At 40.5% G+C, this 13,465-nt stretch overlaps 1 protein-coding gene across 1 annotated transcript; it reads left to right on the forward strand.

The window, feature by feature from the left end:
• The first annotated feature begins 5,837 nt into the window (after nucleotides 1–5,837).
• Nucleotides 5,838–6,579, forward strand: LOC140795317 (kiwellin-1-like). The gene has a single exon (XM_073147814.1). The coding sequence runs from the start codon at nucleotides 5,873–5,875 to the stop codon at nucleotides 6,431–6,433; it is 561 nt and encodes a 186-aa protein (XP_073003915.1). The 5' UTR covers nucleotides 5,838–5,872; the 3' UTR covers nucleotides 6,434–6,579.
• Nucleotides 6,580–13,465: the final 6,886 nt, after the last annotated feature.

The following is a 13,465-nucleotide window of genomic DNA, read 5'->3' on the forward strand; positions in this document are numbered from 1 at the left end:
GAGAGGATTTTAGGGCTAACCGGATATTATTGTCGCTTCATTGCCGGAGATGTTGCTTGATTACATGGCATGCCATGCACGATTGTCTCGGATCATGATCGTGTATTTATCAGCAACTTTGGGATGGAGTTTTTCAAATTGCAGGGGACTCAATTGAACTTCAGTTCGGCCTACCATCCACAAATTGACGACCAAACCGAGGTAGTTAATTGAGGCATTAAGTAGTATTTGATGTGCTTTGTTGGAGAGATGCCGAGACAATGGTTGGAGTTTTTACCTTGGGTGGAGTGGTCTTATAACACCGCCTACCATATCTGCATTGACATGACTCTATTTGAGATGGCGTATGGACGCACGACTCCGACGTTACGCGCGTATGATCTAGTGGCATCTGTAGATCGTACGGAGGTGGAGTTAGCTTTGATGGATAGAGACGCCACATTGAGAAGATTGTATGCTCATCTTAAATTTGCACAAAATCTCATGAAGCAAGTTTATGATCGTAGCCATAGGGAGCAGGAGTTTGACCTTGGCAGTTGGGTGTTTGTGAGTGTGAATATGGATGAACCTAGGAGCATGTTCCATACATTGATACATAGAGTTGACTCAATTCAGAAGAATCACAATGATTTCATGGAATATGTCGAGAACCGATTTGATTCGTTATCTCCATGACGACGATCAGAGTTTTAAGAAGGACCAGTGGTGGGATTGCAGCCAACTTCATTATGCAATTGGATTATTGATTTCTTGCCTCATATCTTCTCTCTAGACTTTTCCCTCCTCATTCTTAACCATCCTTCCACCTCTAACATTGGCAAGGTTTCTCCTAACTTCTAATCACCCTCGACTATCGAGCCACCCCTCTTCTTTGGGATCTCGACCACTTCATTCCCTTCGTCTACATCCATAATTCACATCCACAATCCATCTTCATCTCCATACCCATCTATAACCCTAACATCCACTCCACCTGTCACCACCACCATCACCTACGTTATTCCGTATTTTTGTCCCTACTACAGTTCGAATCTGCGAAGGACATAAATACAAAAGTTGTAGATCAGGAAGTTATAACTCAATTAGTTCAGTAATTTTATAATTGGAGGAGAATATCTGACGAATATTTTCTCACGATTGTGCGGACTGATTCTTATAATACATTCAGATCTTGAAGAAATAGTTGCGTAGCTTATTTATGGTTCCAGATCTTATCAATTTGGTATCACAGCCTATCAAGTGGTATCACAGCCTATCAAATTGGTATCAGAGCTTATCATTGGTAACAGAGCCTTATCAAATTGGTATCTAAACATGCTCTAGCTACCTTTCAAGGCCTCATAAATGATATATTTTGAGACCTCTTGCGAAGGTATGTTTTGGTATTTTTTTTTATAACATTTTGGTGTATAGTAGGACTGAATTGGAGCATTGGCAGCATTTGGAGGATATGCTAAATTTGTTGAAGCAAAACCAATTAAAGATTAAGAAGTCCAAGTGCCTATGGGGAGTACCACAAGTGGAGTATTTATGCCACATCATTTCAGCGGATGGTGTAGCGGCGCATCCTCAAAAGGTTGCATGTATAACCGCTTGGTCTATTCCTAGTACTACCAACGGATTGAGATGATTTTTTGGGTTGACTGGATATTATCGAGGCTTCATTGCCGGATATGGCAAGATCACTGCTACTCTTAGCGGATTGTTGAAGAAGCACTATTTTAGATGGATAGATGAAGCTACTTCAGTCTTTGAAAAACTGAAAACAGTAATGACGACGGCACCCATTCTAGCGCTCCGGACTTCACTAAAGAGTTCATTATGGAATGTGATGCGTCGAGTGTTAGCATAGGAGCTGTACTTATGCAAGGAGGACATCCCATAGCCTTTCTTAGTAAGGCTTTGTCACAAAAATCTTAGCAATTATCGACTTATTAGAGAGAAATATAGGCAATTCTACATGCGGTGACAAAGTGGAGGCCTTATTTGATCGGTAGACGATTCATTATCCGAATCGATTAAAGGAGCATTCCATAGTTTATGGCATAGCGCATACACACTCCGGCACAGCAACGATGGGTCACAAAATTACTGGGATATGATTATGAAATCCAATACAAGAAGGGAACGAAAAATACAGTGACGGATGTACTATCGCGCCAACCTGATACCGTCGAGCTTGCAGCATATTCTTTTCCTACCTTTTCCTTCCTTGACGAGCTGAGGTATGCATGTACATCTGACCCAGATATTTTGAGAAAGTTGCAGAAGGTGATGGATGATCTGGAGTTGGAAAATCGAGGCGGTTTGCTGCTAGACCGCGGATATATTCGAGTGCCGGCAAATGATGAATTGTAGCAGAAGTTATTGGAGCACTTTCACCATACTCCAGAGGCTGGTCATGAGGGTGTGTTGAGGACTTATAGAAGGATATCTCAGAGTTTCACATGGCCAGGATTGAGGCGGGATTAAGGAGTTTTGTCCGTGCTTGCGAAGTTTGTTAAAGAGCTAAGTCAACAACATTAAAATCGGCCGGATTACTACAGCCTTTACCTATACCGGACCGTGTTTGGGAAGACATTTCTATAGATTTTATAGAGGGTCTTCTGCTGGCATATGGTTATTTCGTTATCTTTATAGTGGTTGACAGATTGAGCAAGTATGCGCACTTTTCAGCATTGTCACATCCGTTTTCAGGCAAGTCGGTGGTTGAAATTTTTATTAGAGATGTTGCTCGGTTAAATGGCATGCCACGCACGATTGTCTCGGGTCATGATCGTGTATTTATGAGTGACTTTTGGACGGAGTTTTTCAGATTATAGGGGACTCGATTGAACTTCAGTTTGGCCTACCATCCACAAACTGACGGCCAAACTGAGGTGGTAAATCGAGGCATTGAGCAGTATTTGAGGTGCTTTGTTGGAGAGATGCCGAGACGATGGTTGGAGTTCTTACCTTGGGCGGAGTGGTCTTATAACACCACCTACCAAAGCAGCATTGGCATGACTCCATTTAAGGTGGTGTATAGACGCACGGCTTCGACGTTATGCGCTTATGATCCAGTGGCATCTGCAGATCATACGAAGGTGGAGTTAGCTTTGATGCATAGAGACGCCACATTGAGGAGGTTGCGTGCTCATCTTAAACTTGCTCAAAATCGCATGAATCAAGTTTATGATCGTAGCCATAGGGAGCAGGAGTTCGATCTTGGCAGTTGGGTATTTGTGAGAGTACAATCGTATCGACAGGTGACCTTACGTCCGATGCGTAACCAAAAGTTAGCTCATCGCTACTTTGGTCCGTTTTGGATGTTGTATTGGTCCGATTGCATATCGTTTGGAGCTGCCGGAGGGGTCAAGAGTGCATCTGGTTTTTCATGTTTCATTGTTAAGAGAGCGCATTGGAGATCATGAGATTGTTGGATCGGTTCTACTGGAGCCATTGGAGGAGATAGAGATCGTTGAGCCAGTTCATGTACTTGCTAGACGCTGACAACGACATGGTACTAGATTAGAGATGGAGATTCTAGCTGAGTGGCATGGTAAGCCATTTAATGAGGCAACATGGGAGTTGGAGACTGATATCTTGGAGTATTTTCCCGACTTTTCACCTTGAGAGCAAAGTGGGGGAAGCGTCGTGAGCTGATACATTTAGTTATGATATTTTCTTATTACATTAGTTGTTTATTTTTATTAAAATAAAATTCTTTTAGGTCGCGTTCGAACGCCCTTACGAACGCCTGCATTAGGTTCACAAATACAGAGAATGCATATTGTGCGTTCGAACACCTGCATCGCGTTCGTACATATAGAGAACGTCTTTTAGTGCGTTCGAACGCAATCGGGCGCATTCGAACGCGATCGACGTGAAAGTTCTAGAATTAGGGTTTCATATTATTTTAGGATTTGTTGGCTAGCCTCTATATATATGTGGATGGCAGCCAACTTTATAATACTATTGGATTATTGATTTCTTGCCTCTTGTCTTCTCTCTAGACTTCTCTCTCCTCCCTCTTAACCATCCTTCCACCTCTACCGTTGCCAATGTTTATCCTAACTTCTAATCTCACTCGACTGTCGAGCCACCCTTCTTCTTTGGGATCTCGACCACTTCGTTCCCTTCGTCTATATCCATAAATGACATCCACAGTCCACCTTCATCTCCATACCCATCCATAACCATAACATCCACCCCACCTGTCACTACCACCATCACCCACGTTATTCCATTTTTTTGTCCCTACTATATTTTGTATCTGCGCAGGGCATAAATACAAAAGTTGTAGATCTGGAAGTTACGGATCTAACCCAATTAGTTTAGTAATTTTATAACTATAGGAGAATATCTGACAAATATTTTCCTATGATTGTGCGGACTGATTTCTATAATACATTCAGATCTTGAAAGAATAGTTGCGTAGCTTATTTTTGGTTCTAGATCTTATCAATTTGGTATCAGAGCCCTATCACGCACATATAGAAAACGTCTTTTGTGCGTTCGAACGCGAACGCGATCGATAGCGTTCGAACCTAATCGGCAGGATTCCACTAGAAAACTTAATATTAGCTAAGCTACTTAACTATCTCCCAATTATAAGTGGAGGGGCAATTTTATGAATTCACCAATTCTGTCAATGACGACAAAGGGGTGAGGTATTTCTAATAGTTTATGGGATCAGTGTGTACCCAAAAAATAGTTCGAGGAGTCATTGTGAATATGAGTGATAATTCAGGGTTGAAAAGTGAATCTTCCCTTTTTATATGCAATTTTACTTGTATATGTCCTCGCCATGTTGAATATTGTAGTATGTTGAATTCTTGAATATCTTATCATGTGGTTATGACTTCCTCTTGTGTAAATTGGTTTGTAGAGATGAACTTAATTCCACCATGCTTGGACAGTAATTAGATATTCCATTATGAGATTTTAGTCATGTACACTTCGATATTTCTGGAGACTAAAAAATAGATATTAAACATTCAGTCTTGGCTAGTTGTTAGACATTCCATCATGAGAGGTAGTCACTGGCGATGGAAGAGGAGGGAATTTGGTTAGCTATGCTATGCTATGCTACTTAACTATTTCCCCATTATAAGTGAAGGGGCAATTTGGTTAATTCACCAATTTTGTCAATGATGTCAAGGGGGTGAGATATTTCTAATAGTTTATGGGATTAGTGTGTACCCAAAAAATAGTTGGAGGAGTCATTGTGAAAATGAGTGATAATTCAGGGTTGAAAAGTGAATCTTCCCTTTTTATATGCGAGTTTACTTGTATATGTCCTTGCCATGTTGAATATTGCAGTATGTTGAATTCTTGAATATCTTATCATGTGGTTATGACTTCATCTAACTTCCTCTTGTGTAAATTGGTTTGTAGAGATGAAATTAAATCCACTGTGCTTGGACAGTAATTAGATATTCCATTATGAGATTTTAGTTATGTACACTTCGATATTTCTCGAGACTTAAAAATAGATATTAAACATTCAGTCTTGACTAGTTGTTAGACATTCCATCACGAGATTTAGTCAGGTGCACTATATATATATATATATATATATATATATATTTCTCAAGACTTATTGGAGACTTGTGATTGATTCATTTTTGCATGCACTTTTAATGGAAGGTTGTATATTTCTCAAGACTTATTCGATGACTTGTGATTGATTCATTTCTGTATGCACTTTTAATGGAAGGTTGAAAACTTGTTGAATTATTGTTCACATTTTAGATGCCATCACATCGAGCACCCATAAATTCCTTACGAAGTCGACCACAATTCCACATAAAACGGCTATATAAACCAACACGTACCACACCGCCGGTAGCAACCAATTCCCCAGAGTGAAGTTAGGTACGTAAGGTATATGGCTAACACTCTTCTTCTTCATGCGTGGATCACTACGACAGTTGTTATTATTACCTTCTCCAACCCTAACTACTTTGCAAACGGAACCTGCAACCCCAGTGGGTATCTCCAAGGCAAACCTGGCAGCTGCAACACGGAGAACGGCTCCGAATGCTGCGCCGCCGGCAAAAGCTACCCGCAATACCGATGCTCTCCTGACGTAACGAGCAGCACGCGTGCTACCTTAACTCTCAACTCCTTCGAGCATGGGGGTGATGGCGGTGGCCAATCGGAGTGTGACGGCAAATACCACAGCAACAAAAAGAGGGTAGTTGCGTTATCCACTGGTTGGTACAACGGTGGAAGTCGATGCCTCAAGAACATTAGGATTAGCGGTAATGGGAAGTCCGTTTTGGCTAAAGTTGTTGATGAGTGTGACTCGCTTAATGGTTGTGATAAGGAACATAACTTTGGGCCGCCTTGTCGCAATAACATCGTAGATGCGTCTCAAGCAGTATGGGATGCACTGGGGATCAACTCCAACGTGGGAACGTATAGCATTTCATGGTCTGATGCATGATATATATATATGATCAATAAATAAAGAACCCTGTCTGTGACTAGTGATGGGTTGGAGATCAAGAGTGTGCTACGTAACTGCATGTATCTTTGCTCTTTCTATAAATAAGTCAATCTATTCGGATTAGATGTTATTTGTTGAATTCATTCTGCATGCAGTTTTTTTTTCTTTTTGATAAACGGATGCTTAAATTAAAGGCATAACGCCACAAAATACAAAGTAGCAGTGAAAGAAAATTAGAAGCATGCTAGATTCAACAAATTCTATGGCCACCTTGGCCTCTTTGAGCTTGAGCATACAGTTGTGTGAGTATCAGTTGATCCGATTTTCTTTGATACTCGGCCCATTTATGGTCCATTCATAAATTTCTCATATACAACTCAAATGTTCTAAACAAATTATGTGAGGGGATAGTTACACTGATCACAACCCTTATACTAGTTTTAAAAAGGAGAAGGAAAAAAAAGCGTATCATGCACGAGGCTCCTGCAAGTTATAATTAACTCACTAATGATTACTTTAAATTCTGAAGAAAGGAAATTTTTAATATTTCTGTTATAGTAATCTCTGAGGTATTTTATCAAAAAGATCTAGCGCATTTTTTGATTTTAGATGTCAGAAAATATTTATGTTAGGTTTTTAATTGTTGGCAATTGTATACAAAATATTCTAAGTGTATTTTTACATGTACATAAGTTTTATACAAGTCTAGAATATCTCTGGTTTGAAGAATTGTAAAATTATTGGAGAAAAGTTGTTGAGTTCACACCGCGTTCACAAACGCGTTCGAACGCGGTGCGTTCACAAATGCGTTCGAACACGAGTATTGCGTTCACACAGACCGAGAGCTGCGTTCACAAACGCGTTCGAATGCAACCTGAAGAATTCAAGATGTTGCGTTCGAACGCACTCGGGCCCGTTCGAACGCACCTGAGATCAAGTCATGTCGTTCGAACGCACCAACGAAGTTTGAAAATCTTGGACTTTCGTGAGTATGGATAAGACTTGGATTTGGCTCTATCTTGGAGATCATATATAAGGATTGTGATGCCCTATCTCTAGGGTGGTTGAAGAAGCATTATTAAAGGAGACTTCTTGTGGCTACATCGGTTCTTCAACTATCAAGGTTCCACTCATCTAAAAAACTTAATCTTACGTCTTAAGGGCTATCTAGACGAAAGATCAATCTCGAGGGCTACTGAGGTTGGACTTCAATCACGAGAAGTAGTAAATCGTGGATTCTAGCGAGCAAGACTGAGAGGAACAAAGTCGTTTGGATCGACGGGTTGTTTTGTGAGTCAGTCTTGTAACTGCTACTATTCTAGTGATTAGTTTTGATCCGAGTTTGGATCCGTGATTTTTTTCCGTTTGGGTTTTTCCACGTTAAAATCTTGGCGTTCATCTCTGCTTTCATTTTTAATAGTTCTTCGGAGTTTTACTTAAGCGAACGAGTGATATCATTGCCTAGAATTTAGATACATACTTGTGTCTAAGGGTTTTTTCAGTTTAGATATCAGTGGTCTATGGTTATTCCCAACCTCGTTCTCTCCTGGGTTCCTTTCACCTGGCATGGGCACCATGGGCTTCTTAAGAACAAGGTGGTTAGAAACGTGGTGGGTTAATAAGATCCAGGTCAAATTTGAGTTCGAGTACGAAATTAGTCTAAATCCCAAAATTATAAGAATTTACAATGTACACAGTTTTGAAAAAGAAATATCCATCAAATATTCATACAATAGCCAAATAATATGAACTAGATGGATTATGACCTACAACTTTCATATTCAGACTCTATTTGGGAAAGAATATAGATAAAAAATTCTCGAGAGAGATATGGAAGATGGATGGATATGATTACTTCTCACATACGCCTCTCTCTCTAGCCATTTCTCTCATCATAAGCTGACGATCCCTCCTCCCTCCTCCAACCTCGACCACCGATCGCCCTAGTTTTGTAGGGCTGACCCACTTCTCCCTCCTATTTTCTTCTAAAGTACCGATCTATTTATCAATCACCATTATCACCAACCCTCCACGCCATCTCCACTATCTACCATAAGCCGCAGTATTGCTGCCCACCCTAATCGCAACACCACCATTCTCTAACAGCACTCCTAAACTGGTCAGTATCATTCAACCTTAGCAAAAGAATTCTGAAAACTAAGGTCGTGAGAAAAATTCTTTAGTGATCACTCGCTAAACTTTTCAAGCGAAGATAAATGTCATAGAGGAAAGAAAAGATATTGATACCCTCTAAGATTTATAGGTAATTTGCAAACATATGAATCTTTATTTTGTCTTTAAAAAAAGGGAGTAAATAGTGTAGCTCTTTTCTCACTTAAAACAGAAGATTTTAATGATGATCTTGATCTTGAAACTATTGCATTATTTGTAAAAAAATTAAGAAAATTTTCATGAATGTCTTGGTTATGGACACTTCGCAAATGGATGTCCAAACTTGAAGAATAATACCAAGGCAGTGAAAGCAACTTGGTATGATTCCATGAATCAAACAAAGAAGAAACCAATTCGGATAATGATAAGTACATTGTCTTTACTTCCTTGTTATCTATGAAATATCTTGCGAGTGTTCCAAATGAGCAGACAGATGCCGAGGATGATTATGAGGATATCATTATAGATATCCAAACTACTTTCAATACGCTCTTTAGTGAATCACATAAATTGAGGAAATTAAATATGAAGATGACGAAAAGAAATTTAAGTGGCCATGAATAGATATATCTAATAGAGCTAATTGAAAATCATAAAGAAGAGCTTGAGAAGATACAAGAAGAGAAGAGGACTAGACCAAATGTGAAAAATTCCATCTCCCTTTCTCATTTTCTTAAATCCGAAAATCCCTCCGTTTTAGATAAAATTTAATTTTAGAAATGAATATGCATGAAGAAGATAGTTAAATAGAGAGGTTGCTTGACAAGATCAAAAAACTAGATTTGGAAATTTCAAAGTCAAATTCTCTACTTCAAAAGTTTCAAGACGGCTGACTCAAGCTAAATTAACTCTTTTGATGTGTGCTTCACACCTATGTTTGTGAGACTATGTATGATCATGATATACATGCTATGACGAGGAATAACTAGATTAGAAAATCTTCTATTTCTACATGTCATAGATGTGGTATTAGTCATAGTAAGGCTGGGTGTTTCATTCCCATGTATATTGTTGAAAATTTCTAGGAGAGATAAGAGTCCTAGTTTGAATAGGTGTATAGATATGAAATAGAACCCAAGTGAAAGTCAAAAGTCAATGAAACAAATTTGAATGGTTTAGGAAAAAATAGTCCTACTAAATTTAGAAAACCAAATAAGAATCAAAATTTAAAAAATTAAAACTAAAAATTCACGAGGGAGAGATAGGATGATATACTTAGTTAGTATATTTTCTTACTACATTAGTTGTTTATTTTCATTAAAATAAAATTTCTGTAGGTCGCGTTCGAACGCAGGAGGAGTCGGGTTCGAACGCGCTTGTGGATGCTTGCATTAGGTTCGCAAATACAGAGAACGCATAGTGTGCGTTCGAACGTGGTCGGGCGCGTTAGAACGCCCGCTTCGAACGCCTGAATCGCGTTTGCACATACAGAGAACGTCTTTTGTTGCGTTCGAACACGATCGGGCACGTTTGAACGCGATCGACGAGAAAGTTCTAGAATTAGGGTTTCATATTATTTTAGAACTTGTTGGCTAGCCTCTATATATATGTGGATGGCAGCCAACTTGAAAATGCAAATAGATTATTGATTTTTGCCTCCTATCTTCTCTCTAGACTTCTCCCTTCTCCCTCTTAACCATCATTGCACCTCTACTGTTGACAAGGTTTCTCTTAACTTCTAATCTCCCTCGACTATAGAGCTATCCCTTTTCTTTGGGATCTCAACCACTTCAATCCCTTTGTCTACATCCATAATTCACATCTACAATCCACCTTCATCTCCATACCCATCCATAACCCTAACATCCACTCCACCCGTCACCACCACTATCACCCACGTTATTCAGTGTTTGCATCCCTGCTAAAGTTTGAATATTTGAAGGGCGTAAAAATGAAAAGTTGTAGATCAGCAAGTTACGGATTTAACCCAATTGGTTTAGTAATTTTCTGACTATAGGAGAATATATGACGAATATTTTCTCACAGTTGCGCGGACTAATTCTTGTAATTCACTCAGATCTTGAAGGAATAGTTACGTAGCTTATTTTGGGTTCCAGAGCTTATCAATTGGTGGTATCAGAGCTTATCAATTAGTATCAGAGCAGGCGTACCTCAGACCTCCATTAATGGTTGAAATAAGGAAGATGACGTCAACAAGGAGACCTATATAGAGCACACCGACAAGGAAAGACTCAATCCACGATGACCCTAACTGTGAGGTCGATTCCTTTGGAGCAACCACAGTAGGACCGAGTCAACCAATGTCCATGAGCGCGAATATGGATAAACTTAGGGGCATGTTCCATACATTGATGCATAGAGTTGACTCAATTCAAAAGGTTCACAATGATTTCAAGGAATATGTCAAGAACCGATTTGATTCGTTATCTCCTCGACGACGATCGGAGTTTTAAGAAGGACCAGTAATGGGACCTCATCGAACTAATACCCCATAGGTCCAGGTGCATCATGGGAGTGTCAATGATCCCCTCTTATCTATGCCTACACATCATTCCCCACCACCATTGCAAAATCCAAGACCGGCGGTGGTGGAACCCGAGAGGCGTGCGGCACCGGTGCACTTCGTCGATGAGGAGGATTGGCACTTTGAGGATGAGGTTGATCTCTTTGGAGATGGTGATGGACGTGTTCGAGGATTTAAAGAAGTGGATCAACTTGCACAAAGGTTTAGACCTGAACCAAGGATCTTTTGTGAACCCGACAATGCTATTCGGGGGAGAACTACACGCTTCGACTTTCCAAAATTCCAACGCGGTGATCCACCGGATTGGGTGTCTCAAGTTGAACAATATTTTGATTGTCAAGGTACAGCGAAAGATGCAAAAGTCTAGATTACAAGCTTTCACCTCCAAGGAACGGCATTGCATTTGTATAGATCGGTTCTTCCTAGTGGTGGGTTTACCGGATAAGCTGATTTTTGTAGGAGGATTATATGGATATTTGGGACTGCGGCATATGAAGATTTTGCTGCCACATTAAGCAAGATGGTACTAAGGACGACCGTATCAAAGTACCAAGTTGAGTTTGAGAGAGTTAGTAGTCGTTGTGAGCCACCGTGGCCTGAACGGACATTGATGAGTACATTTATTTTGGGGCTATGGGATGAGATACAAGCGGATGTTTGTGCTCTATGTCCTACTACTCTTAAGGAGGCCTTTGAGAAGGCCATGAGGATGGAACAAAAGCATAGGACTCTAAAGATGGCAATGAAAACCAATTGGGGCAACCGAGATGGGCGGTTTGCACCTAGAACGCCGGCTGGAAATTCTGTAGGTTCAAAGACAGCGGCTGCGAGTATTAGACCACGACCACCTTTGAGACCTTCTTCCGATGTTAGGGGAGGCACAGTACCCCCAGTTCGAACTCTCACACCTGCCCAAGTGGAGGAGTGAAGAGCGAAGGGCCTTTGCTTTCGATGTGATGAGTATTTCACCCTCGGTTATTGGTGTTCTAAACTAATCGGGAGTGTTAGGTTTTTATTTGTTAGCAATTGTGTACAAAATATTCTAAGTATATTTTTTCATGTATATGAGCTTTACACAAGTCTAGAATATCTCTGGTTTGAAGAATTGCAAGATTATTAGAAAAAAGCCGTCGAGTTCACACCGCGTTCACAAACGCGTTCGAACGCGGGTACTGCGTTCACACAGACAGAGAGTCGCGTTCACAAACGCGTTCGAACGCGGGTACTGCGTTCACACAGACCGAGAGCTGCGTTCACAAACGTGTTCAAACGCAACCTGAAGAATTCAAGCTGTCGCGTTTGAACGCACTCGAGCCCGTTCGAACGCACCAACAAAGTTTAAGAATATTGGACTTTCGTGAGTACGGATAAGACTCGAATTTGGCTCTATCTTGAAGATCATGAGTACGGATAAGACTCATATTTGGCTCTATCTTGTACTTTCGTGAGTACGGATAAGATTAGGATTTAGCTCTATCTTGTACTTTCGTGAGTACGGATAAGATTTAGATTTGGCTCTATCTTGGAGATCATATATAAGGATTGTGATGTCCTATCTTGAGGGTGGTTGAAGAAGCATTATTGAAGGAGACTTCGTGAGGCTACATCGGTTCTTCAACTAACAAGGTTCCACTCATCTACAAAAGTTAATCTTTCATCTTAAGGGCTATCTAGACGAAAGATCAATCTCGAGGGTTACTGAGATTGGACTTCAATCACGAGAAGCGGTGAATCATGGGTTCTAGCAAGCAAGACTGAGAGGAACAAAGTCGTTTGGATCGACGAGTTGTTTTGTGAGTCAGTCTTGTAACTGCTACTATTCTAGTGATTGGTTTTTGATCCGAGTTTGGATCCGTGGTTTTTTTCCCGTTTGGGATTTTTCACGTTAAAATCTTGGCGTTCATCTCTGCTTTCGTTCTTAATATTTCTACGGACTTTTACTTAAGCGAACGAGCGAGATCATTGCCTAGTGTTTAGATACATACGTGTGTCTAGGAGTTTTTTAGGGAGTGTGATGCTTATCGACGATATTGAGGAGGATGATGAGGTTGATGATGGAGAGTGTCCAGAGGAGGTCCATGACGAGGTTGTTGAGGAGGGCGTGGAGGAAGATATCCAAGCAAAAATATCGATGCATGCATATTCAGGTACTTCCATGCCGAGGATGTTACGAGTAGACGGACTCGTTAGAAAGCATTGTGTGCACATCCTCATCGATTCGGGGAGTACACACAACTTTCTAGATGAGAGGTTAGTGAGGAGATTAGGTTTGGATGCCAAACCGACCACGGGATTTGACGTTGCTATTTGAGACGGCACGAAGCTTAAGGCGGAGAGCTTGTGTCGGCGGGTCGGTATACGGGTGCAAGAAC

The sequence above is a fragment of the Typha latifolia genome, chromosome 9, assembly GCF_019914945.1.
Source record: "Typha latifolia isolate L0001 chromosome 9, TyphaL0001v2, whole genome shotgun sequence".
Lineage (NCBI taxonomy): Eukaryota > Viridiplantae > Streptophyta > Magnoliopsida > Poales > Typhaceae > Typha > Typha latifolia.